Source organism: Nomia melanderi, chromosome 8 (genome assembly GCF_051020985.1).
Source record: "Nomia melanderi isolate GNS246 chromosome 8, iyNomMela1, whole genome shotgun sequence".
NCBI lineage: Eukaryota > Metazoa > Arthropoda > Insecta > Hymenoptera > Halictidae > Nomia > Nomia melanderi.
Window position 1 is genome coordinate 15963731 of NC_135006.1, and position 27185 is coordinate 15990915.

The 27185-nt window shown below is 48.6% G+C and overlaps 1 protein-coding gene across 4 annotated transcripts in view; it reads right to left on the minus strand.

Annotated features, from left to right (window-relative positions):
- The window catches only part of LOC116432637 (neprilysin-1), a 109970-nt gene that overhangs the window by 82284 nt on the left and 501 nt on the right, over positions 1-27185 (minus strand). For 3 of the 4 annotated variants that reach the window (XM_031989798.2, XM_031989796.2, XM_031989797.2), the window contains exons 2-4: positions 20721-21191; positions 17755-17955; positions 3513-3732 (exon numbers count right to left, since the gene is read on the minus strand). In XM_031989798.2, the coding sequence (XP_031845658.1) occupies positions 3513-3732; positions 17755-17955; positions 20721-20723 (424 nt within the window). In that variant the 5' untranslated portion in view covers positions 20724-21191. The remainder of the gene's footprint in view (positions 1-3512; positions 3733-17754; positions 17956-20720; positions 21192-27185) is intronic. The other variant, XM_076369715.1, reaches the window with a different exon arrangement.

A 27185-nucleotide genomic window follows, 5' to 3' on the forward strand; every position in this document is an offset into this window, starting at 1 on the left:
GACGGCTAATCGATGAGAGTCGGCCGCGAGTTATCAGGATCCTGACGGAGCGGTTTCCGGGCGTCGCACACGAACAAAACCGAAGGGAACGGAACGGGGCGAGCTTTTTGCCCGGTTGTTTCGCTGATGTGGACACGCGGCAAGTTGTTTTTCAAGGCCTGCGTCAGCGCGCCGCGCCGCGTGACGTATGCACGTCCAGCTCTTTTAATCGCGTGTGACCTACATACCGGTTGGCTCGTCTTCTGTTTACCCCGAACACGCCGGGGCAACAGGAAATACCGGGATCTCGATAATTTCGACTCTCCCCCCGGCCGCCCGCGCCCGGCTGGCCTGTTCCAATTCACGAAAGTGCGCTCCCCCCCGGGTCTCGCGAACGCCGCATTCGCCGAACGCTCTGTTATTCATCAATCCGTTTCGTTGCGTCCCGCGCTTCCAGATTTTTGGCAAACGCGATCGCGCGATTGCGATTGACGAACAAGCCGCCGCGGACTCGTTCGAAGAAACGCGCTCGCCGCACGAAATAACGGTGTTCTCGCTTGAAAAACTTCGAGTACGCCGCGAGTCTTTTGTTCCTCGGTCCAATTTCCTTTTCCTCCGCGTGCGCGGAATTGGAACGAGAACGACGTCGGACGCCTGATTCGTATATAGGTTTATTATTTGCCGCGAGTTCCTCGTTTTTGCACCGTCGTAAGCGGACGGACCATCCGACAGTGATCGCGTTACTCCGACTTCGCGTTAGATCTTGCAGCGCGTGTGCGATTACGCGATTACTTCAGCCCGAGAAGCGAGAAGAGACTCCCTCGCGTCCGTTAATTTCTTCGTTTGCTGAAAAACTGAAAGCCACCGGGGTGAAAGGGGATGAACTCCGAAGCGAGTCGGCCCGGAGGCCTCCGCCGCTCGCGGAGCCGTATAAATTATAAAATTCCTTTTTAAACCTGCCGCTCGTAATCGCTTGTCATTTCGAACGGCATTAACCCATTTTTCGCTAATTATAAGAGCCGAGCGATTCAGAAAGTTTCATTGGGTCCCGTTCATTTGATTTTTCAAGTAACGCGCTTCAATGGATTCCATACGGACTCGAGCGGATTTTCCGCCGCCCGGGGAGCGGAACGCCGCGATCGCGCAGACTCCGAGTACGAGGAGAATATAAAAGGTTGTCTCTCGCACGATTTAAATATGTCGATGCACGATGCCATAAAATCATCCCGATATTCGTTTCTGGATTGATCTAAAAAAAAACACGGAACACCTTTCGACAGAAATATTCGCGCGACATCGTTAACTGGAGTGAAGATATTTCTGAAAATTAACGATGGATCAATTTCAATCTATTCTGCGTATTATCCCCGATCCCACCACCGTACGCAATGACGCAACTTTGCGTCAGCCGCCGCGCGCGTCAGCACATCCAACCCCCACCTTCGCGCCACGGTCCCCCGATCGTACGCGATCTTACGAGGTATCGAAACGCTCGGTTGGTAACGAGAATACGTCCCGACGAGCGCGTAGAAACGGCTCGCAGCCAATTAACCCTCTGCAGACCCGTGTAACTTTAACACTTTGGCTGTCATGTCACCCGAATTCCGGTGACACCGTGAATATAAACTTAAACGTCATTTTTCTCGGCGATGAAACGAACAAACTGAATTCTATTACATGCGAGATATTAGAAAGATAGTAGAGCGATCGTTACGAAGAATATTGACTTCTTAGTTTCAGCGTTATTAAGAGAATTGCTTTGATCGCGTAGGAGTTTCGATGAGCGTACACTTGCCAGTCAAAGTGTTAAAGTCACGTATCAGTGTATTGGCACCTTGTTGATTTACTTCATTCCGCACTCGAAGTGGCGAATAAAATGAAGCAATCGGTTAACTTCAACTTTTATACAGGCGTGAAAGTTTAACGCTGAAACTACCGAGCACTTCAATTGACTTCTGAAAATTTCGCTATAGAAACTCCAAGAGTGCATCTGTTGATTTTAATTGATACAGTTCAATTTGCGTAGCGGTAAATGAATTTCTTTAATAATTTCTCCGAGGAACATTTGCAAGCTTTCTGATAATCGCAAAAAGAAGACATCAGGCATGGGTCATTTGACCCCTAGTTTTAGTGTTAACATTATTGTAACTTGAAAGTTACAAAATATATTCGTACGATGAAATTGAAACTATCGAATACATTGCTAATTCGCATTCCTACGTGGACATCTATTAATTTCGTGCATAGATTTCGTTAGAATCGTGAACAAAAATTCGGCCCACAGAGGGTTAACTCCGCTTAATCGTCGATATAGGCAGGCCTCGGCGTCGGTTCGCCGCAAATCATCGAGACCGCGTAGGTCAGCTAGCCTCCCCTCTCTCTCACTCTCAGTTTATCGCAGGGCGAGCCTGTAAAAGCGCGATTAACTTCGGCCAGGCAATTCAATTATCCGCGACTCGTTAACGGGGCCATCAAAAACGCGCGCGGCCGGAGCAACAGATTGCGAGGACGAGCGCGGCCCGCCGAGAGGAAACGGCATGAAAAGACGAGGAACGGAACCGAGCGTAACAGCACGCCGAGAACTCCTCCGGGCGATCTTTCCCGGCAGAAAGGAGGGATTAGTCAAAGGCGGCGGGGAGGGGCAGCGGTTCGCGAGCGAACGAAATTTTCAAGAGCGATCTTTTGATCCTCGGCTAGGTGCTCCACGCTTCCGAGGACACGGGGGCGGAACTGATTTAGGTCGAAGGGACCCGGAGCCGGCTGAAATGAAAAGGAGGGTAACTTGCTTCACGAAATGGCGAACGGCTCGATCCTCGGCATAGATGCGTTTCAGGACTCGCGAATTAATTCCTCGTTCTACGACGCTTCGGTAAAGGGGGAGGATTCAAACGCTCGCGACGGGGAAAACGAGAGCAGCGTAGGAAAGGTGTAGCGCCGGAAATTACTCGCGATTTCGAAATAGATCATCCAATCTTCGGAATCCTCGCGCTCGGTCGAGCGTTCATTGAAACAGATTCGCGTAGTTCCTCATTCTTTTTTATTCCGCGTCTCGGATTAACTGAAGCCCGTAAAACTCGGTGGATCCCGGTGTAAAATGCGGAGGCCCATCGATCGCTTTAATTGCAGCGAACCCGTCCGCGCTCCGCTAACAATGCCCGAGCAATATTTTTCGGTCCAGCTATTCCGACTGGCGGGAATCGAATACTTTCGGGAAATGTAAAATACCCGGGATTCGCGGGGATATTGTTCCCGGCGGACGGACGGACTCGACGGGGTTCCGTCTTGATCGAGGGAAATAACACGCAGACGGTTCGCCCTTTTGCGTGTCAATACTTGGGGGTCTGAGAGATAGTCCAGGCCCATTGGCTAATTTATGACGAAGGAGACCACCAGGACCCTTTTTAGAAAAGCAACCGAGGAACAGCAGTTAGTCGCCGTTTCTCGTTAGAGCTACGTCGCGTGATGAATATATTTAACCCGACTAAGGACTTAGTTTTTATTTTGGTAGCCCTAGAAATAATGATCCCACTCACTGTGAAGATGATCGTCGATCCTCGCCTGAAGCATGTTGAAGCTCGAGCTCGGCTGGTACGGCTGCTGGTCGCGTATACCGCCGCACGCGAACTGATAAAAGTCCTTGCAAGGATCCACCCCCTTCTTCATGAACGCCACCATCCGCTTCGAGGCCTCCTCGCAGGCTTTCGACTCGCAGACACCCTCCGGACCGTCCCGCTCCCTGATGCAAGCCTCGTCCTGAAAATTCAAGATCGCACCTTCTGTTCATCGAGCAACGTTCCTCGGGAATATTATTCGCTCGTTCGTTTTCACCCTTAACCCCTTGCCGTACGACGAGCGAGACTCGCGACGAAGATTTCTAGATTAACCAGTTAACCGTGTATCATCGTAAAGCTTGACACGATACTAATTCTTTCAGCGATGAATTCTTTATTTTCTCACATGAACACGTAATTCTTCTTTCATTGAAATATACTCTGCGCGCCTTCGTCCTCCAAAATCAATGTCGTTCATTGCTCGCGAATCAAAACGGAAAACTATTTCGCTGTTATCATGTATTACGTCCAAGTGAAATTTCCACGTCTAGTAGAATGGACGATTGCATTTCTTCCAAATGATCGATCGTAGAATTGCTCGCAAAGTATACGGCAACGATCATTGTATTACTTGTTTCACTGTTATTCTTGTAATATTTACAATTAACACGCTCAGTATTGCGCACTCTCTGAATTTCCTTCCGCTTGGTACCTTCTTAAGTGAACTCGGAATACTTCCGGTCCATTAACGGTTAAAGTTTCTCACTAGAAACATTCGATATTCTTCGACAAGATACAGACGATGTTCTTCGAAACTAATCAACGAGGAAACATATAAATTAAGAAGGAAAGTTATTTTATTTCAATATTCCATGTATCGATGCATCGTACGAAGCTTAATATTATATATAAAACTCTATAGTTTTGCACATCAAATCAAGCGGTGACTGAGAGTCACCTCTCGAGCGCAAAGGGTTAATCTGCCGACCGATGCATTCACCGAAATACCGATGATCGAACGAGAATAAAACGACGAGCGCAACTTCTCGCCGAACTCTGAAAAGACCCGATCGCGAATTAGCTCGACTCGGGAGCCGAACGCTCGTCTAAACATTTTCCAGGGCGTTTCTTTGGTCGAGCGACGCGACCCCTCGAGCCATTCTCCGGATGACGAATGCACCCTCCCCGACGTGCCATTCAAAAGCGTCCCGTTCCAGCGTTTTCTTCCCAGCGATATTCGTCTTCGCGCGGCCTTCGACGGAGTGCGACTTTAAACGGTCGTCGGGGCGAACGTTTTTCCCGCGGTTCATTCAATTCTCAGTCGACGGTACGGGGTCCGCGGCGTTTCTTCTCGCTCTGTTCCGCTTCAATACGGCCGAACCGCGGAATTCTCCCGAAGGGAATCAAGGATCGTACGTCTTCGTTGAAAAAGACGAATGCCGTGCGGCGGCGGCGGAAAACTTGGGAGTCTGCGGTTCGAAGATAAATAAGGGAAAAAATCATAGAGGAATCATCGAAAACGGGGTGGGAAAAACCGAGGAGACCCGGCGACGAGGATCGACTGCTCCCGACATCGTGTCGTCGATCGGCTGGCGGCGGCCAGGACCGGATAGCGTGTTTTCTTTTCCCTTTTATTCCCCTTTCCCGACAAAGACGAATGGATCCTCGGTCGATTCCCTCCGGGGGACAAGTGAAATTAATTCCGACGTGATCCGCGAACGATGCCTCCCTCCTCCTCCACCTCGCCCCGAGTCGGTCTTATCGGTATGAAATTTTCGAACCGATGGAAAGAGTTCCGACGGAGAGGAAGCTAGACGCGGAAACGGATATCCATCGCGTCCGAAGTCGAGTGAAATAGATGACAGGCGATGGAGGGGAACTAGTTTCATGGAGTTCCAGCAGATAAGCTCCCCCGACATGCATTAAACTCGGGAGAAAGATCGCGGCCGGCGCGACGCTCAACTTTCGAATCCCGGGCTGCTTCCACAACAACAGCAAAAATTTCACCCCCGTCTCGCCGTTGGACGGCGGACGGGATTCTACGGTTGCTCGTTGGAGACGGAACAATCGGATTCACGGAGAACGTAAACTTGCCGGCGATCCGGCCGAGGTAGCGGGATGGTTTAATCAATCTTCTACACGGACTGAAACCAGAGTTCCATTGTTCTAATGGAACCTTTAACTCTCGCGTTTCTTTATCAAAAGGTTATCGGCAAATTAGCCCTTTGTACTCGGCAAGTTCGTTAGAAATATTTTAACGTCTGACCTGATATAGACGACATCGTTTCCTTAAGCAACAACGCTATTTTAACCACTCGCGTTGGAAAGACGTTGGCACGTCGAGACGTTTCTATCGAAAAATCCTCAACGATTCACGCATTGATAATCTTGTCGCATTACGCCTATTGGATTACTTCGAAATGTACCACTCTATACAGAATGATTAACGTACAATGATTAGTATACGTATCAGCGAAAAGTAGGTGAAAAGAAAATTCATCGCAGGAGACTGCCAAGTTTCTGAATTCAGTTAAATGAAATAATTCTACAGTTTCACTGCATCAAGTCAACCGAGAGTCACCTCTCGAGTGCAAAGGGTTAATCTATCTATTATGCAATCAATCCCCGAGCGCATAAATTCTCGTCGGGACTTGGAAATCGCAAAGTGCTTCACGCCGAGTGATTTTGATGGAGGGTCCCCGCCTCGTAAACATCGCGGGGCTCGCGTTATCGCCGGCTTATCTGTTATCGCGGCGACCTTGGCGTTCGATAAACGCCTCCGCTCGTGAGCCTTTTTTCAAGGGGCGCTCGAGAGTCCGCGGGCTGCCGGCTCAATTACGCGGCGGCTCGTGCGCTATGCGGCGAACTCGCGAAACTCGCGTGCGCGCTCGCCGCTCTTCGTGTTAATGGAAGTTCCTTCGCGTCGTCGGTCCCGATCAAGCATCCGCCCGGGACGGCCGCGACCCTTGGGAATCGAATCGGCGACCTAGCTTCTCAGCCCTCGGCACGAATTTCCATGCCGACCGCGGGAATGCGCCCAGATACGCGCCGACCAGAACGAGCTGATTTATTTCTCTGTACCGGGTGATCCGCGACGACGCTTTCGCCTCATCTTGACGGCGGTTCGCGGGCGATCCCGGCGTGCACCGATTTCTAACGGGTCATTGGAACCGAGTCGATGGAATTATTCCTTGTTATTGTAGTATCTAGAATTTTTTAAGGGCGACCAGGTCGTACTGCGACGGACCGGCGCAGGGATGTTTGGAAAATAGTGTGACTGCGTTTAGAAAATCTCGAGTCTATTAACGTTTTTAACGTTGAAAAAAATTACAGAAATTTATTTTTCAAAAAAACGGAAAAACGGAGTGATCGAATCCAGCCGAGCCGGAATTCTAAGTCCTTACGGTCAAGAGTAAACTTTCGCTATATTATTCCTATAGAAATCTTTCTATTGCAACACTACGTTACATCATACGTTTCAAGATACTATGCGACGTGCCGAGATATAGTGCGCGAGAGGTAGAAAGCTTCACTTTAATTAAAGTAAACCCTTGAAAATTCAGAATCTTGTTAAGATCTTAACCGGAGGACAATCCTCGGAGTATAGTTAAACATTGTCACTGTTTTATACAAATATATTCGATGAAACTCTCTTAACGCCTTAAGAGACGTAAGATATTAAAATCGACGATCGTTTAATTTTCAAGACGAAACGGTCGCGCTCCCGCGAAAGCGACGGGAAAAAGTTCGGCGAAGTTCTGTCCAGGGAAATGAGATTCTTTTAACAAGGATTCCAGAGCAAGCCAGAGGTGAGGGGACGCGTCAAGTCTCGAAGTTCCCGCCGATACTTTTCCGCGCGAGGGGAAACTGCATCCCCGTTACGGGAAATTGAATTACACGGGCGTGTTTGCAATTTATATTCCGAGCACGGCCTACCGCTCTATCTAAATCACATCCCCGGCAAGATGGCGGAGGAGGAACCCGGTGTATTTACCTCGTTCGAGCGGATTCCGCGTTTCGCCGCGCGAACGGTGAGATCGGAGGAACACGTGCGTAACATCGACTCGGAATTGCGCTCAGATTTCGCGTAAGAGAGCGTTCCATGCAAATGAAATTTGATCGCGACGCGGCCGGCTCTCCTCCTCTCGCTTTTAACAGCGGGGAGAGCCTTTTCCGCTCGTATTTTCCTTTATTCCCCGCGGTCTTCCACCTTTCGCCGGAAAAATTCCCGAATCGGCCGGCGCGGCGCATGCAAATGTATGCGTCGAACCCCGGAGTTATGAATACATAATGAATTAGAGCGTGCCGGAGAGAAGGAGAAGGACTAAAATCGTTTTAGGACTCGCCGGAGTGATTACAGAGACACGGATGCTAACAACGTGTCGCGTGAAAACGACAAAGTAGTCTGGCTCCGCAAATACACTTATTTTACCACTGCAGTATAAAGCTCGCTTCAAAGGGACCGCGTCTTAATCACTTCGCTTGTCGCGACTGTAACGTTTTACTTTCGAATCGAGCTTCAGTAACAGAGAACAATATTTGCCACTTGGCTCGCTGGGAGAGTGCTCGATGACCCTTTGTCATCGAGGAATTCTGCGTTAACCTTTAAAGATCAGAATCTACTTCTACGTCTATTGGATATTATTACTGAAATAACAAACAATATATAAACACTGCTCTTAACCGTTTATCATACGTGTACGCTATTGTTCCTTCGTAGTGTTTCTCGTATTTAACCCTTTGCGCCCCGAATTTCTCTTGCATTCTATCGATAAATTTATATTGTTACGATATTTCATTTGAAATACATCTTAACCAGTTAACTGTGGAATTTAGTTGAAACAACCTATCGTCCTGCGCGCAATAAGATAAAAATGGAGCGTGTACTCGTGGAACGTGGGACGAATGCGTGTAAAGTATATTTTAATAAAAGATCGAAGCGAAAGAAAGAAGGATTACACGTTTATGTGAAAATACAAAGAATTCATCTCTGAAAGAATTAGTATCAAGCTTTACGATGACGTGTATACTCGTCAAACACAGTTAACTGGTTAAAAGATGGTCTGCAGAGTGCAGTGTAGACGATTTCTCTTGCTAATAATATTGAAAATAACGTAGCGATATAATCTATTGTAAAAATATCTTGACGAAGATACCCATGAATGAAACTGAGTCGCGCTAGAGCATATTGAGTACCACTTTCAAATCCATATCGGCTAGCTTCCACTCGGAACGCTTAACAGTAGTCTAGGTACACCACTGATCAGACAGAAACTGAAACATCGTCCAAACTTAGCAGAATCGAAAACGGATTAACACGTTGAATGCCGTAGGGGTCACCGGCGACCCCCACCGAATCGAATCGCTATAGTTCACTCAATGAAACGACAATTATATAAAAACATTTCTGTATTGTAAATATAATGCAATTCAATCAAATGATTTAATATCATATCTTTTCTGTGTATTTTCCTCTGCGAAATCGTGCGGCGTTCAACCTGTTAAGGACGCGGCGTAAGAACGATTTCGGCGTCGTCTCGACATCCGGGCTAGGAGGAGATATAAGGTCAGGATGAAGGTAAAACCCTGACCTCGCCCCGTAGGGTTGACATTCGCCTCGAACGCTTACCTTGGCGTAAGGCTTCGTCGGCGGCCGCGAGCACGTGCTGCCTCGACGATCGGATAGAACCGAGTCGCACGCCTCCCGCGGCTCCTCGCAGAGCCGAACGACCGAAGACTTTCATTCCAAATCCATCGTTCGTCGCCGTTGAATATTGGATATTGAATAAATCATCGAAACCCCGAAGCATTCGCGATACGCCGCCGACGCAACGGGGAACGTCTCCCCTGTTTGCGTCCCGATCGCTCGATTCGCGAACAGACGCGGCTCTCCGCGGGAAATCGTCCGTCCACGATGCGATTCGACTTCGCAAACTCGCTCGTCGTCTGCGGATCTTATCCCGGAACGTGTCTCGCGACGTACGCTCAGCCGGCGAACTCGGCGCGTCAAGAGTATTCCGCCGAGTCGGCTGAATTCCGAGAAACTCGCGAACGAAATGGAAACGAGGCTTGCTGTCTCGGTCTGCTTCGCTTACGTCGAGATCGCATTACTTTTCGTACACCTAATTTGAATATTGCACTGACGAGACAGTGGTATTGTGGAAATAATCGATACAAATATTTCTACGATTACAGGCAACTGTACATAGGTTCTTAGGAAAAGTGTTGCGTGGAACCGCGTTATACGAGCCTCGTCGCTCTCCGTCGTTACTCTAAGGTAACTTAGTTTAGAAATATGTTAAACAAACATCGTGTTATCCAGTAGACGTACACTGTTATACAAAGGTGTTCGCAGTTTTCTTATCGCGTTAGAGCGAAACCGTGTTGTAGGTTGCAGTGTTGCACGAGGGTTTCCGCAATTTATCGTGTTAGAGTGAAACCGTGTTGTAGAACGCCGTGCTGTAGAAGGGCTGCCTGTACCGGATCATAAACGCGCGAGATTATTGAATCGCGCGAAGTGGAACCTCGGGACAAGCGAAGCTTCTCCGATTCACGGCAACGGTTTAATGGCAGCGCCGCTTTAAAGTACCTTCAGGACGTAAAGGGTTAAATCGATTAACTCGCCGAGCATCGGCGACGTGTCCGTAACTGCCGCGTGGGCGTACCCCGCCTTCTCCGACTCGAACCGGAAGATTCGAACCGGCCAATCTGATTGGAATCCCTCTGACCACGTTCCCCACGAGCAGACCCGTAATTACTGCAAACTTATTAACAGTCCGTAGTCCGGGGCGAGCGGAGCCGCGGCCGAAAAGAGCCGCTTAATTGATCACGGATTACCTCGGAGCTTCTGTGCTCGATTAACCGTCCGAGCTGATCCTCCGAATCGACTCTTAACGCTCGGGAGAAAGTCGGGACGTCCCGTCCCGACGCGAAACACCGGCGTCGGGGAAGATCGTCTTCGATTCTTCGATCGTCCCCCCAACGAACCGCGGCGACGAGCGGATTTTTACGCGACGCGGCCGCGCCGGGCGAATTGAACGGCGTTGTTTAATTGAAACACGTAAGCCGCGACCGGCAATTTCGTGGCCGCCGGCGCTGCCGTATAAATTCGACGACTCCACGGTCCCCTGGCTATATGGACGAACTGTGTTCGCCGGTGAAATGCATTTCCTCTAACTGGCGTGTGATGTCGGGAGAATGAAGACTAGCGTGCCGCGATATTTCCGCCGGTTTATGAATTCTCGGTCCCCCAGTGCGCGTTCATTTCGGATTACCGCTGGAATCTTCGGAACACTCGTAATTGCGGCTGCTTTCGTTTCGTCCGTTTTCGCGGGAGATTCCGATGATAGTGTAGTATCTAGAATTTCTACCTAACTACCTTAATAAATTATTACCTGACCTTAATATAGCCACAAGCGCAATGTCTATATATATTACTTATTAATATTATAATTTATTATGATAAGTCTTCGCCATAAAATTTTTGGAAAATAAACGCCTTTATCTAGAATTTTTACCCAACCAAGACCTAAATAGCCACGCTTATATAACTAACAATTGTAAGATTTACTTAACTAAGTAAGACAATTTATTTATCCACCTTCGCCAATAAGGAGTAATGTTGTATCTACCCCTGGCCGAGCTATGTAAGGCAACATTTTTTGAAAATGCGCTTTTATCTAGGACTTTTAGTGTAGGTTAAGGTATTTTTGTAAAACTGGCATAGGAACCGGAGAATGGAAATTATAAGCATAAAGTGGGACTTCGGTATTGGTTAATATAGGTATGGAGGAATTATAGAATGTATAGAAAGAACCAGAAGGGACAGGGTGGATATACGAGAAAGAAAGTTAATAGGATAAATTGAAATTTCTGTTATAGAAGGCTCTGTTTCCGAGGTGATCTACTTCAAATGCACGCGCTGCAGGAGTAAAGTCAAGTAGAACGGGTCTGTCACGAACAGACGCGTTAGCTTCTAGTATCCAACAATGCGATCAGTTTTCGACCGCGTTTATCGTAAAAACGAAGCGTCACGCGGGAAACTTGCGTTCCACGGTCCCTGCTAGTTTTTCTGGACGAAGAGCATCGACTCGGGAAACACTCGGTAAACGGACCAACTCCGTTAAGCAGTTAGCGAACGACCCAGGAAATCGGTAAACAAAGTTCTTCACGGGAAGAACACCGTCGGACCGTGTTTCCGGGTCCAGCGTCTCGGTCTTGGAAGGTTCTCAGCGATTCTCGCGCTCCATAGAGCCGCGGTGCGTTTAAACCGGCAGCAGTTACGGGCGAATAAGTCGATAAATCTTTCGTCGATCGAACTTGCGCGGCTTCCGCGAGTCGTTTCACGCGATCCTGGATTAAACTCGGCCCGACGGACGTCCGCGGGAGCTCGTGTCCCGCGAGTATATGGACAACGCTCCGACCGCAACGTTAACAGAAGTTACCGATCCGCGAGATGCTGCTAAACACACATCGATTACAAACTATCGGGTAATAGGATAGGCGTTGCACGTGCCCTGTCGCCGATAATTAAACCATAATTGATAACGTTAGCCTGGGAATGTCGGCTAACGCGTTGCTGATAATTATACCCTTGCGAAATTGAAACTCCAGAACAACTGGCTCTGGAACCGACTGGTAGTTGATACTGTTACTGCCTGATACTGTCTGCCAATCGATTCACGTTTCTTTTACGTTCCCTTCAATTTCCACGTTCGTCCATTTCTTTTCGCTATTCTTCGTTAGTGTTTATACTCCTCGAACCAATTATTCGATACTGTCTGGCAATTGTTCGACGTTTCTTTTATATTTTCTTCAATTTCCACGTTTGTCCATTTCTTTTCGCTATTCTTCGTTAGTGTATATACTTCTCGAACCAATTATTCGATACTGTCTGGCCATCGATTGACGTTTCTTTTATATTTTCTTTAATTCCCACGTTTGTTCCTTTCCTTTCGCTATTCTTCGTTAATGCTTATACTTCTCGAACCAATTATCCGACACTATCCAGCAACCGTTCGACGTTTCTTTCACACTTTCCGCGATTCTCGTTTTTCGCCTGTCTCTCCTCCCTTTGTCCTTTGTCAGCGTTCACAGGTGCGACTCCAAGGAAACTGGAGGATAATCGAACGGCCGAGCAGCCGACCGCGACCGCTAATTGATCACCGGCGCCGCGATGAAAATTAATAAATTCACGTCGCACAGGAGGAGCTCGTTAGCGGCGATCTATTTTTGCGTTACTCGGCGCTATTTTACCGCGCCGCCGACAACGATCGATCGATCCGTCCGCGAGCGTTAACGATTCACCGTCCCGGCCGGCCTTTAACCTCCTTTCGAATTCGCGAGCATCCCCCTCGCGTCCAGCTGTAACCCGTTAACGGCTCGTTCGGATCCGAACTAATCGCGAGCGAATATTAACAACGATAAATAAGCGGGGAGGGCGTTCGAACGGGAACGATGGGTTTTAAAACCGATCCCGCTCGCAAATGGCCCGCCATTCATTAGCGAAAGTTTCAACAGATGGCACCGGTTACCTTTGCCGAATTATCGCGCGACACGGTTCAACGAAGCGTGGAAATTATTCGAAATCGCAGCCAGGATTCCCTTTCAATCCGAACTAGCGGCGAACCTATCGGAACTACGATCGGCGGGACATTTAATGAACTCGTCGCGGGAGTTGTGCGACTTCTTTCCCGGCGCGTCAAGCGGAAAGTTTATTCCGATAATCCGCAATCGATCGAGATAATACAGATAATGATATCCGCGATATTCCCCGGTAACGCGACGCACGAATAACGCGACGGAGTAATCGAATGAAAGTAATAAAAAAAAAACAAACAAATCGGAGTAATCGAAAAACGGAACAGCGGCCGTTACGGCGATATTTCATTCCGTTTACGACACTCGCCAGCCACGGTTTACGGCGGAATCAAAATTTCAGCCGAGCGATACTGTGCCTGTTTTAATGGAGACTCTCATCCCCATCATCGAAACAGCCCGTATAAACCGAGCCGCCGTTCCGCCCGCGACGGAATTCGCGTCGGCCGCCCCGCTCTCCGGCGGATTTTAATAACGCGGCCGCGTTCCCTCGATAATCAGTTCGCTAGAAAAACCGGCGATCGCGGCGGGCGATGCCGCGGAAATGAATTTTCCGGCGGGAATCGACTCGATCGCCGCGGAGCTCGATCGATTAACGCGGCGAGTCGCTCGCGGGATCCTCGTCCAAGGACCTTTAACTGAATTATAAGTTGCCTAATGTTTATCGGGAAGCCGTACGAGGATAACTGCGAGCTGATACCAATTACACTCCATTACGGGAACGGGAAAACAAAGGCGGACGCGAGTTCCGGCACGGTCCGCGCCGCTCCTCGGCGACGGCCAAGGTGAATCCCCGGGGATTCCGAATGATTTCCGAGTTTCTTCACAGCCGAGCCGGGAGACTTGTAATCCGATTACTGAACTTCGGATGCCCGTGAAATTACGGTGCGCCCGAACGCGGTGTTTATCGGCGAACGTTTCTCACCGCTTCACCTGCAATCGCGATTCGTGTGATTTTAATCAGACGCGAATACAATCGTGGCGATTCAGTTATAATTTCAGTAGTTACGTTTTGCTTGTCAGTCATACGAGAGTAACACTAAAACTACCGAGCAGTTCAATCGACTTTCCGAAATTCCTCTATGGAAACCTCAAGGGTGCATCTATCGAGAGTTTGATTTATAATTCAGTTCGCGTAAGTCAATTTTTATTTCTCAGAGAAACATCCGTGGTCTCGTCGACAATCGCAAAGTTGAGAGATCAGGAATGTAATTTCGAACTCTCTGCTGCTTTTAGTGTTACAATTAAAGGTAATCCTTCCGGCGACGATCAAGGCGTAACAGATGCAATTACGATTTACCGAACGCTCAGTTTTCTACTACCGTATTAGCAGTTGCATTCCGTTCGTTGTCGTCAAGTCCCGAGCAAATTACATTTCTACCGACTCCGTCTCCAACAAGGCAGAAAACTCCGCGACGCGGAATGAACCAGACGCAGATTGCATTCTCCGTCGCGGGGTCAGGTTAACAACTAGCGGGATCTCCGCTCTAAGTTACCCCTATCAGACGAGTGCGTGGAGCGTTTTGATCTCGTATCCGACCGCCGGAGAACGCTCCGAGCGAGACGGAGAACACGGGACGCGAAAGATCTTCGCGGAATATTTCCCGTTCCTACGCGTACGCCTCGGGCTCGCAGACACGAAACGCTTCCCCCGACTCGGCCGCGGAGGGGGTTGATCCTCGAGACCGACTGAAACGATACTGCCGAGAAGTAAGAAATATTTTCCCGGGCAGAAGCGCCGCCGAGATACGTTAACCCTTGAAAGATTAAGGGAACCGCTGGTTACGAAATACCGGGAATATATTGCCTTCCCTGAACAGAATATCTTCAAAAACCGTTCTCATCTTACGGCCTCCCCTCTTCGCGTTACGAGATCTCTTTCGCAGTTCCGGCAAAATGTAATTGTCGCGAGTCTACGTCCTCTTTCGAAACGAACCATTGATAAGGAAGTAACGGCACTTCATCTTGAACTCGGAGAAACCTATGATTTTCACGTGCGTTCGTTTCTATGGGAAACTCGATTTAAGGAATCAAATTCGAGAAATCTAGCTTCTCGTTCTCGGATTAATCTTCCTCCGATTCTGCGGGAAGGAACGGTACAGTTTCACTTTATCGTATGATTTTCACGTGTCACTTCTATTTGGAATTTCTAGAATCAAGTTCTAGAGATCTGCCATCCGAACCCCTTGCGCTCGAAAGTTTTTCTCTGCGCGACATTTCGTATAAATGACGCTCTTCGAAGCTGAGAGACAAGGAAACGTATGTACGTTAAGAGAAGGCTATTTTGTTTCAATATTTCATATATCGATTCATCGCACGGAACGTAATGTTATATGTAAGACTGTAATCTTGCGTCGAATCTAGAGCGCAGATCACTCTCGGATCATTGTCCGTAACACGCCTCTTCGAAGATTCAAATGAGCGCGACCGGAGCATTTTCCGAACCGACTGTTCAGATGATTTATCCGAGAACAACCGCTTAACAAAGCCCACTCTTCCCGAGGCTTGTACCCAGACCGTGCTCCGTCGGCAGCGAAAATGTCCGTCGAGAGCACGCGGTTTTGCTCGTGACGTAGAGCATCACGAGCGCGAGAGCGCGTGATATAACGGTCCGGGGCCGAGCTCGGCCGGCGAGGACATAAACTCTCACGGTCTAGCTCGCGCGGACAAAACCTGTTACACCGCGGCGCGCAGCCGGACAGCTTACAAATCGCCTCAGCCGTTCCCGAACCGCGTCGCGACGAGCCTGCGGGCGGCGGGCTCGAAGATTGCCGGATCCGGCCAAGGAACGGAAACATCGTTCACGGATCAGCGAGAAAAACGGAAGCCGACCCCTGAAAATCGGAGGAATCACGCCGAATCCCGAATAGAATCGAAAACCCGAAGAAACTAAACGAAAAGATTCTCTCCTCGTATTCCATCCGATGTCCTCTTACAAGATCGTCCCCTGAATCCTCTGCACCGTGAAAATCAGAATGAACTCCATCCCCAAGGATCGATAACGATCGAGCGAAATTATGAAATTCAAGTTCGAACGGATCTCGCTAATTCGACAGCGGCAGATGTTAATTTTACAACCTAAGACACGGACAATTATATCAACGAATACTGGGCCAGGGACGCCGATCGCTCGGTCGTAGCGTTTCCCCGTTGAATTAACGGCGGGAACGACCGAGGGACGTCGTAAAACACCGCTCATGGAAATCGAAATCTTGGCCGCTTGTGGCGGGATCGCCGAAGAATTCCGGGGACCGTAGAACTCGGCAACAAAAGAACAACGATAAAAGCAACGATATCCGCCCTCGAGAGCGATGGGATCGGCGCGGAACCTATCCATCGGTTTACAGTCCCGCTTCTGTTTTACGACGGAGCCGAGGACCGCTCGATTCCGCTCGGCGTTCGATGAAATTCAGCTCGGAATTTCGGTTATCCCGCGGTTTTATTCCGACGGCGCGCACACGCCTTCTCGGCCGGGCTCGTCGGCTGCGAGGCGCCCCCCTCCCTGACCCCGCGGCTTCGAAATTTCCGCTTAGACACGATCTCCCTTTCTGGGGTGACGGCTCTGCCCGCACGAGAGACTTTTAATGCCGCTTTCTCGCGTTAAGCTCCTCGAGAGACATTAACCCCGTCGCGACACCGAGACGCGCGTTTCCTGACTGCTTAATTCTGGCCGCGATGCGACGCTGAGGAGCTCGGCAGCACGGAAAAACGAACGGGAAATGGGGGTAGGGGAGGAAGAGAGGCGCGCCAGGGACGAGAAGTTTCCCGGCGGGAAACGTTTTTACTCGACGTCGCGTGAAGGGAAAAATGCGCTCGGCGGATTCGAGGTGGTACGTATCGCGCTCTCGCGTCTTGGCTGAGTACTTGCAAGTCGAAAGACTACGGGAGCATCGTGAAGCGGAGATTGAGTACTTCTGGTAACAGTGATTCCTTGGTTTTGATAGATTCTTGTTGTTGTCGTGCGACAAACAATCGTGAAACGAAACGCGGAGCGAGGTGTAGCGATGGAAGATGATCAGCGAACGATGATCACTTTTGAATTGAAGCTAGCAGAATGTGCGAGGGGCTCAGCACTGAAACTACCGAGCAGCGAATAGTTTAACGAACGTAAAGGTTGAGTTGCGTTCAGTTTGAATGAAACATTGCTCTTAGCAATTTGTATGGGTTATACTGTATATAGACGTAGAAAGTGCATGGAATGTTTTCTTTCGCTAGCGCATTATTAACCTACGAAGTGGAACGTAAGGCAAGGGGTTAATCGAATTGATTTTCAATTCAGTTTGAGCATCGTTGCATCGATCTCTAAGGATTTCTCAGAGAAGCGTCTGTTACCTTTTGAATAATTGCAAGAACGGTGATGGGTCATTGTACTCGATAGATTTATCGTTAACCCTTTGCACTCGAGAGGCCAGATGATTTGATACAGCAAAATTATAAACTTCGGTGTTTACCGTTCACCTTTGTATACCTTATAATACGTGAGATATTGAAAGAGAATAGCTAATAATTTATGATTTCCTGTTAGATTCATTTTAAAGAATGTTGTCTACATCTGATTGGAAAGTATAGAATACTTCGAGTGAAAAACTTTCGAGCGCAAAGGGTTAATATATAGAGCCCGACTCACCAGCGGCGAACATTCACGCGGCTGCTCCCCTTCCGGCAGCGTGGTGATGAGGAAGAGGACCGGGCTGGTGACGAGCAGACTGGTGACCAGCAGCATCGCGAACGTGAGCAGCGCCTTGTGCACCGCTTTGCTTCTTCGGAGCCAGTAACACGGCACGCAGCATATCCAGGTACCCTGTTGCGCCGCCCTCTCGACTTGTACCTGTCGGAGAGATGGTTACCGTTCGTGAAGACCACTCGTATACGTTTAATTTCATTGTTTCAACCCGAAAGTACTCGGAGAAACTTTTTATATTTCAACACATCGACCGCCGGCACCGTGAAAACGCGGGATTCTGGATCCGTTGAATCGTATACGGCGAATACGCAATTAACATCTTAGACACGACGCGTCACTATAGTGGCTCCGTCGCTACCAATACATCATAGATCATACTCAATCGTATTACTAATTATTACAGTAAATTGTTAAAGTTAAATCATGTGTATCATATCTTTCAGAAAAATTGTAATTTAATCATGGAAAACTTCATTCCAATCTACTCGCGTAGAGAACAGCATTGTCCGTACAGAACTCTGCCTGCAGAGAAACAGCCTCGCAAAATTCAGCCGTGCCTAAGAGGTTAAAATGTACTATTTTACGAAACTGTATGTAATGTGTTGAATATTTTTTTCGGCTACTCATTGATCAGATACAAGCGAATGAGGCCGGCCTCGTGAAAACGCGGGATTCTGAGTCAGTCGCTTGAGCGCCGGCCACGCAATAATGCGGATTTCTGGATCCGTTAAATTGTATACGACGAATGCACTTGAAATGTACTATTTTACGAAACTGTATAATGTGTTGAATATTTTTTTGTTGCCGACACTCAGGCTTTAAATGTCTCTTAAGGCGGTCAATGTGTTAAGATTGAAACACGTTGAGATAATTGTTTCGTACTAGGCGACGGTTAAGAAGATATTGAAGATTTAAATATGAAATAGAGATTCCCGGTTCCTTGAGCGTCGAAATTAATTCAGAATTACAAAACTAAGTAACTCGGTCTCCCGCGGCTTGAAATAACAGTGATATTTCCGATGGAGAAAATTACTGGCAGGTTACGTATATTCAGTACGATAGACAGCATTGGATTTATTATTTAAATCGTCGCAGGAACCCGGTCGCAGGGAGATTCATCCATTTCCCGATCCAGGAATAACATTTTCCCTCTATTTATGAAACGCTGGCGTAACAGCCGTTCTCAATACCATCGACACCAATTTAACCTAGCGGCCTATAGCCTAAGAAAACATTCGCGTCTCCGCCCTGTCTTAACCATTCCTCCGTCTCTCGCTATCAGCTGCACTCGTTGTCTATACAGCATGATCGAGATTGAATCAAACCCTTGTGCACCGCTCGGATCGATCCGCCTCGAAATAGATACCCGGATCCTTCTAAAACTTCCCGTACCACGGAGTCCTCGTGCAATTTTTATACGCTCCGATGCCGTTATGACACGTTACCTTTCACTGATTCGACTTTAATTCCGATACGAGAGCGCCCGGAGTATTTATACAACTATCATTTCAACAGACCCGACAGCCAACCTAGCGTCCAGATCACTGGAGACCTCGGTTACGAATTTTAATCCTCGACTTCGAACAAAACAACAAAGACAGAATTATAAAGCGATCCCAGCCTTTCGAGATCTCCAAAAATACGGCAGCAAAAATCATTGTATTATCTTCGTCACTGTCATTCTTAGACCTCGGTTACGAATTTTGATCCTCGACTTCGAACGAAACGATAAAGACAGAATTATAAAGCGATCCCAGCCTTTCGAGATCTCCAAAAATACGGCAGCAAAAATCATTGTATTTCTTTATCACTGTCATTCTTGTAATATTCACAATTTACACGTTATTGTACTAAATCACTTCTACTCGTTTCCACTTATTATCTACATTACAGTAGTTTTTCACAGTAAGTCAACTTGAAATACTCGCAGTCCATTAAATATTAATATAATCCCCGACATACAAGAAACTCTAAACCAATCGATACACTTAACATCCGAGCACAATGCCACTAAAACGCTCGAATCGTCACGACACTCCAATTCCAGTCCCTCGAGCCCTCAAAGAATATGAACGGAATCCCTCGTAAATATCTCAGAATCCATTCTAAACCTACCGACACTAACGCTCGAGCACAATGCCACGCAGAAACACTTGAATCGCTACGATATTCCGTTTCCCGCGGAGCGTATCGTATCCCTGCCAGTCTAATACGTAACAGCGGCGCAGTGTTGAGTACGCGTTCTCCATTTCGACATTTTAATAGCGAAACCCGTACGTCGCAGGCCGACTTAACTTTGCGCGACCGATCGGAAGTGGACTGTATCAATGTTTGCTTCAGTGGAAATAACTTGCTGTTCATTAAGAGAATTCAGTGATACTCGTCAGGCGAGTGTCTACAACGACGTCTGTATACTCTCTCGTTTGTCTAGCTTGAATCTATCTTGTACCTATCGTCTCCGTATCTCGCGTGGTTTTTATAAACCAGGTAGGCGTGTGCAAAATCGGAAGTCCGCCTGATTCGTAGCCTTCCAAGGTAGCGGGCGCGTACAAACAAATTCCTTCGAGTGGGACTAGCTTCCCCTCGACCAGTGATCCTAGAGGGGTTGCCGATTCTTGTCGCTGACCACAGCGAGTAAAACCAAGGATCGCCTCGACTGGCAAACAGGTGTAAGGTTAAAACTACGGTGAATCTACAGAACTGGCGAAACGTGCCGAAGCAACTGCGACTAAATTATCGAAGCAACGGTTCCTCGGGCTTTTATTCCCGCTATGGTGAAAATACCCAGGGCTCTTGTGAATAGCCCCGTTAAAGCGACTTCGCGAGGCGACACGCGGTACACAGCCTATCTCCGCGATCGCGGTCGAATCGATGTTATGGTAGGCGTGAAGGGTTAAAGGGGAACGTACCATCGGCTCGTCCGGAAGGCCGGACCCCTCTTCGCCGGCAGGGTTGTTTCCAGGAGGGCCGGTCGCCGCAGTCGCAGCTGCGGCGGGTCCAGCGCCCTGAGCGTGAGCATGTGCGCCTCCTCCGGCCCCAGGGGCGCACAGAGTGCGAGGACTCAGGGGTAGCCTCACGCTTGCCTCGCCACGAGATCTACCCCCACCGCCACGGGCCCCGCGGCCCCCGTAACCCCGGCTCACCGTACACAGAGCCACATTTGCCGGGTCCCTCGGAACGCCCACTCCCTAATGCCCGCCAATCTCGAACCTCCCGGCGGGAGTTCGCGGGACCGCAGCCCCCTACCGCGACCCCGTGGGCCTTCTGCTCCAGCACTCAGGCCACCGAGTGCTGGGTGGCTGGATCAGCCGGCCGGGACCCACGATTTCTTCTTCCACCTCCGCATCGGTCGTTCCTCCTTCTTCCCGTTCGCTCGTAATCTGCAATCACATCGTTGATCCTTTCGTTAGGCTAGCTTGCGTGAATCGACGAGGCGCGATTATGAGCATGCGACAACGGCGCGCGAGTTGCGAGGAAGGTAACGCGGTTTTAATTAGGAAAAATGACAGTAGGACACTCACCGTCGCTGTCGCGTGAGAAACAAAAGGAGCCCGGGCGGCCGATCGGCACGCGTGTCTGGCAAAGTCGCGCTGATTGGCCGCTCGGTAGATGCTCCTTTTTCCTATAAATATGCCGACCTTTTTTCGTTCATCGTAAGTTAACATTGGCTCGCGTAATCGACAGTCTTGACAATAAACGTAGAAACAAGCATCGAAAATCAACCTCTGCGTTGATGAAATTGTTAGAATCACTGTATTACTTCAGCATTGTACTTTTAAGCGTGGAATTATGTTTTCTTTGGTGAAACTAAAGAAACCAGTTCAACACCCTTATTACCGTAAGAAGTCGTAGGGCCCGAGAATCGCGAAGTCGAAAACAGAAGTCGAATACGAAGAGCGTGATACGCGTTCTGACGCGTCTAACGTTTGTTGGAATGCTCACGATGCAGTTATTTAATCTTCCAGATGTGACATGAGTCGCTCAATGCTGTTGAGCTTGGAGAGGAAACATGAGGAAATTAGGTTAGCTTCTGAAGTGGTCGCACGGCGTATCCGGAAGCCAAAGAAAGGGCTTTCTAACCTAGAGCTCGAATAACTAAGGAGAATATCATTTGTTCCGCTGAAATTTTGGAAAATCGGAATATCGAGACACGGACGGGCTTCCGAACGACTCGAAATATACTAAAATTCAAATCCTAATAATAATAATGTAACAGTAATAGTAATAATATCAACGCATTCTCGAACATTTAGATATACACAGGAATTCTTCGTCATAGCAATGTTTACTGGTTACTGAACGACGGAATATAAATAAATCAATAACGAATCGTGTAACCGGGAGAAATGTCTGTGTATCTTCCGGAAACGTACAAGAAGTTCCAGCGCGGAAACTATTAAATGTTTCCAGATACTTCGGGAGTTACGAACGAAGTAGCGCCGCTCTCTATTTCTTCCCGTTTTCATTCGTACAAACTGTATCGCCTCGGCCCGGGTAAACCGCGACTTCCAAGGTATCGAGCGACAGACGGCCGCGTTCTCGGCGACAATTCGTCGCCGCGAATTCGGCTCGCGACCGAAGGGACCAAAGGTTCGAGAGGCGACACAGTGGGAGCGGAACCGCTGATAAGAATGGCTTTGTCCGAGTGACCGTTTTGTCTTCGCGTGTATCTCGGAGGCTCTCGGGCGGTTTGGGTGCCTGTTCGGCGTCAGCCTCGTTACTCTCTTTCAGATAACGGCGTCCTCTGTCTCAGCGAGGCTCTATTGCTCGAGCTGACGCCTGCATCGCCGCTGAACGGCTGTAATCCAGCCTCGCCGATCACCTCGCCACCTCCATCTGAATCCAACGCCGGAGACCCGAAGAAGACACGCTCCAGTTGCGTGCTAATGATTCCGCCGATAAACCACGCGCAATTTGTCATTGTCCGAACCACCGGCCAATTATTATTGCCGTTCCGGGATCGGGCGATTAAGTGGCGCGAACGTCAGCCTCAGGAAGAGCCGCGTGACGGAAGGAATAGGGCGATCTTAATTAATCGGGGACGATTGTTCGAAACGTCTACGCGACGTTCGCCTAACATTCGTCGTTAATCTTCCTCGGTAGTCTCGACTAACTCCGACGGAATCAGCCGGAGAAATGAATTCCACGGATACAAAGGACTAAAACTGTCTACAAGCAAATCGATGGAATACACGAGGGTGGCTACCTTATATCTCGAAGAGTAATTTAAACGGTTAGCTCGTATCGGAAGTTACTCGACGGCTACGTCGCATAAAACGACAAACGAGAGTGCTCCGGAGAGTTCGTTTTTATCCGAGGAACAAGTTCTTCGGCAAATATCAATCGTTCATTTCGTCGGCCGCTCGATGCGTCAAAAGAGCCGGATCCTCGTCGAGCCGGCAATTAGCGAAATTCGGTTGATACCGGAATACTTCTGCCAGGAAACCGGACGACCGCGATCCCGTCGGATCGGCAGGAAAGCCGCCGTGTGTCCCGGGGGCTCGTAAATCGTCCGTGGCCGGGGCGGCGCAAAGAAAAACCGTCGAGATCGATGAGATAATCGGCTCTAGTCTGAAAGCGTCTACTTACACGTGCCCGCTTCGGTCACGACTGGGGCACTTTATCCGCGTTATTTATCTACACAACAGCGGTGATTAAGCTAACGAGCCGTTCCGTTCCTTTTTTCCGGCTGGCCCGAAAATTTGCATACCAAACGCGGACGCGGCCAATGACGGCGCGGGGAAAACGCTCCCTTTTTTCCTCGCCCGTTCCGCCCTCGTTCCGCGAGAGCTCGACGGCGCCCTTAACCGGCGAGCGTGTTTGCTAATTCGGTTGGCCACGTGGAACGGTGACAGAAAAACGAGCGGACACCGGTGATAAAATGAAAAAACTCCCGACGCTGGCGAAACTCTAGCCGCTTATCCGTCAAGAGAGCCGGATTCGTGGATTCGAAGGGGTTGCCAAGGGCGCACGCACGCATCTGGGCCAAAGTAGTTGGCGCCGGTTGAACTCGCGACAGCGGTGAACTTACGGCGCTGGATTTTCCGGTAACTTTGGAATCGCGACTTCTGCCTCGCCTTTTACTAAGCGGCATTGAGGCGGTGAGATGTTAGCACAATTCGGAACTAGAAACAAGCAACGCTGGGTATTATCTTCGATATCTATATTCGAATATTTCCGTAGCTAGTTCTACCCCTTGACGTACTTATTTCCGCTACTAAGCTCGTGTCGCATTTTACTATCGGCAAGGTAGAAGAAAAGCAAAATTTTCCAAGTTTCATTCGAAGAGAATACATTGATAACAGCGAGATGATTATGTGCTGATCCGTGGATAATGGACAACATTGATTATCGTCGAATCAGTCTAGAAATCTTCATCGCGAGTTTCACTCGCGATTGTACGGCGAGGGGTTAAGAGGGGACGCGATTCGTTCGCGCAGCATTCATTGGAGCCGCGTACATCCGCGGAGTTTTAATCACGATCGCAGGAAACGCGGGACACGCGAAAAGGTCTTGAAAAAGTGTACCCAATATCGCTCACCCCTCGAGCTATCGATTAATTCGCGTATTTACGAGTTCCCCAGGCTATATTTATACGCGCGTTTATTATTTTTAACCGTACGAATGTCCCCGAGACTTTTCGTCCCCCCTCCCGCGCGGAGGTATCGCTCGAAGTGGGTAAACAGGTTTATACACGTGGAATTTTCAATTTTCCCCGAGACAATTCCAGCGATCGGCGTGCGCCACCAATTTCACAGTTTCATCGTAGCCGACTAAGCGGGACACCGTCGGGTCTGTTCGATATACCGCGGAAACGCGAACGACGTTGAATAAATTTGGATGAACGCCGCGCTCGTCGGCGCGACGCGACGGTCGAGAATAAGGGATCGGTCTTTCGAAGTCACGGAGGCCGACGGAGGACGGGAACGTTCGCGAACAGTTGGAAAACGACGGTCAGACGCGTCGTCACGGTTTATTGATAGAATGCCACGTACGCCGGCGATATATTCGCCGATTATTTTTTGCCGGGGGATAAAAATATTCAGGGCCGATGGCGAGATTACATTTTCCAGTCAATGGAGTACGTGATTGAGGCCTCGGAACGCCGGCCAGAAGAAAACTGCAAACAAACCGCGGCGAGCCGAGGCTAGATCGAGCATGAAACTTGAATCCAGAAAAGAAGGAAAACCTGCTTTTCGTTTCCTCGCATTCTCCTCGCTAACCCTCTCTCTCTCTCTCTCTCTCTCTGGCCATTTTCCATTTTCTGCAGAGGGATCGTCTATTTTTCAAACTTCACGATCATGTTACTCGCGCCCACAGTCTACCCGAACGCTTCAAAGCTTTTGTTTCTGTTCCCGTTCATTTTAACCTCATGTTTTTGCTCGAATTCCGTAGAGGAACGTCGGCGGACGAATATTATATTGGTAGGGAAATAACGCGGACATTGCGAATGAGTTGATAAATTTATTATAACCTTCCTGTTTTAATCAATCGATTGTATAACTGTTTTCCCATATCGTACGATTATCGACTGTCCGATTATCACTGTTTTGTGACACAGGAGCCGCCGCGAAGGAAACTATGAATATCATTAAGGAATTTAATTTCCCCGTCCGTTAAACGATTTCTCATTTCCTCGGCGCATTTTCACAAATATGGAGGCATCTTCGGGAAGATTAGAATCTCGGGGCAACGGGCCCATTAACTCTTTCGACCGAAACTACTTTCCCATTCGTCCGACGGACGCAATTATTTCCCGCGGACTTCGAAAAATTCATTTCCGCAAGTTAGATTCGTGTTCCTTGCCGGCGGAACTTTCGGCGGCGAGTTTTTCCGCGGGTTCTCGAGAGCTCTGTACATTCCCCGGTTCCAATATTGTCTCTCGGAAAACTTGACACGGCTGACAGAAACTTTTCAACCGGAAGCGGATTCGGTGTACCTGAATCTGTCAGTCAGCCGGATCTCTCTCGGAGCGTATCGATGGCGGTTCGCCTCGAATCCGAGCAAGTTTTTAGCCGTCGCGACGGTGCGCCCGAGTATTTCGGTTTCGAACTCCGTAAAAGATTTCAAGGCTGTCGTAGGAGTGCACAACGAACCAGCAAACTCGACCCTGTCGGCCTCAACGTCCGAAGATACTGCGGGAAGTTTCGATATAAAGTACACTCTGCGACACTTAATTCTTTGCCCTGTGATTTCTCTTTTAACCACGATAGACTAATTTGTCATTGACGCTTCGAGGGTGAATGCCACTTTGGCGACACCGAACTCTGGAAAGGCACAGTCCTCCAACATGTATGAGTTCGATGTATAATTTAGCTTCATCTGCTAATGGTTCTGAATATTTCAATAATTTCCCGCCCGCGGGGGTTAATAATTAATTGGAAAAAGAGGCAGAGACTAAGTATATTCTATATTCGTGTTTTCTAGTGAATAATACTTAATTCGGATAGAAAAGGATTGAGTAATATTTACGCTGGTTAAATTCTCTTTGAAATTTTTATTACCGCCTGACGCGTTATTGCAAGGCAAGGGGTTAAGCGTAGAGGATTTTTATTCGAAGGGAAATAAAACGAGCACGAGAAAAAATTAGGGAGCTGGAAACGCATTAAAACTTGGAACGCAGCGCGAGTAACGATTCAACGACGTCCGGACAATTTTCCCTTAAACTGCAGGCTGTTGCGTTCCGAATTGCAACTTGGTTGCGCGCGTAATTTGAAAATAAGTGCCGGTGGCACGCGAATGATCCCCGTTGTTGGACAGATTTTTTCGCAACTTCGTAATTACCTGTTCCAGTCAGCTAGGCCGCATGGAAATCTTAATCATCGCGAGTTAGCCGCGACGAAAATGCAAGTGCGGATTTGATTAAACGATCCCCGCTGTCGCGTATTTTCTCGCGGTGTATAATTATCCGCAACGATGCATTACGCGGCGATAATTTTGTAACCGTTGCAAGCCGCGCGATAAGAATTCAAGTGCGAGCCTGATAAAATCGAAAGGTCAGATGACACAAGTTTCAAACTTTGCACGGAGAAACCTCGAGAACGAGAAGCTCGCGAAACTTCTTCTAAATTTCAATTCGCGAGAATCTGTTCGGGAAACGGACACGTAAGCGAACGATACGAGGACACGGTTCCAGGACACGATTCGAACAAGATGGCACGAGTCGTTAAACATTCACGTCACCATTAGCGGTCGCGGACTGACCGGGGAAACCCGCTCCGCGAGAGAACGATGCATCCCCTAAGACGCTTCCTCGCTTTCTTCGGAAATCCTCGATAAGCCGATAAGAACAAACTGACCGATACTTTTCGCCGACAACTTTACGAAAAACCAACGAAATTTCAAAGTATAATCGAACGTCGTCCCGATACGAA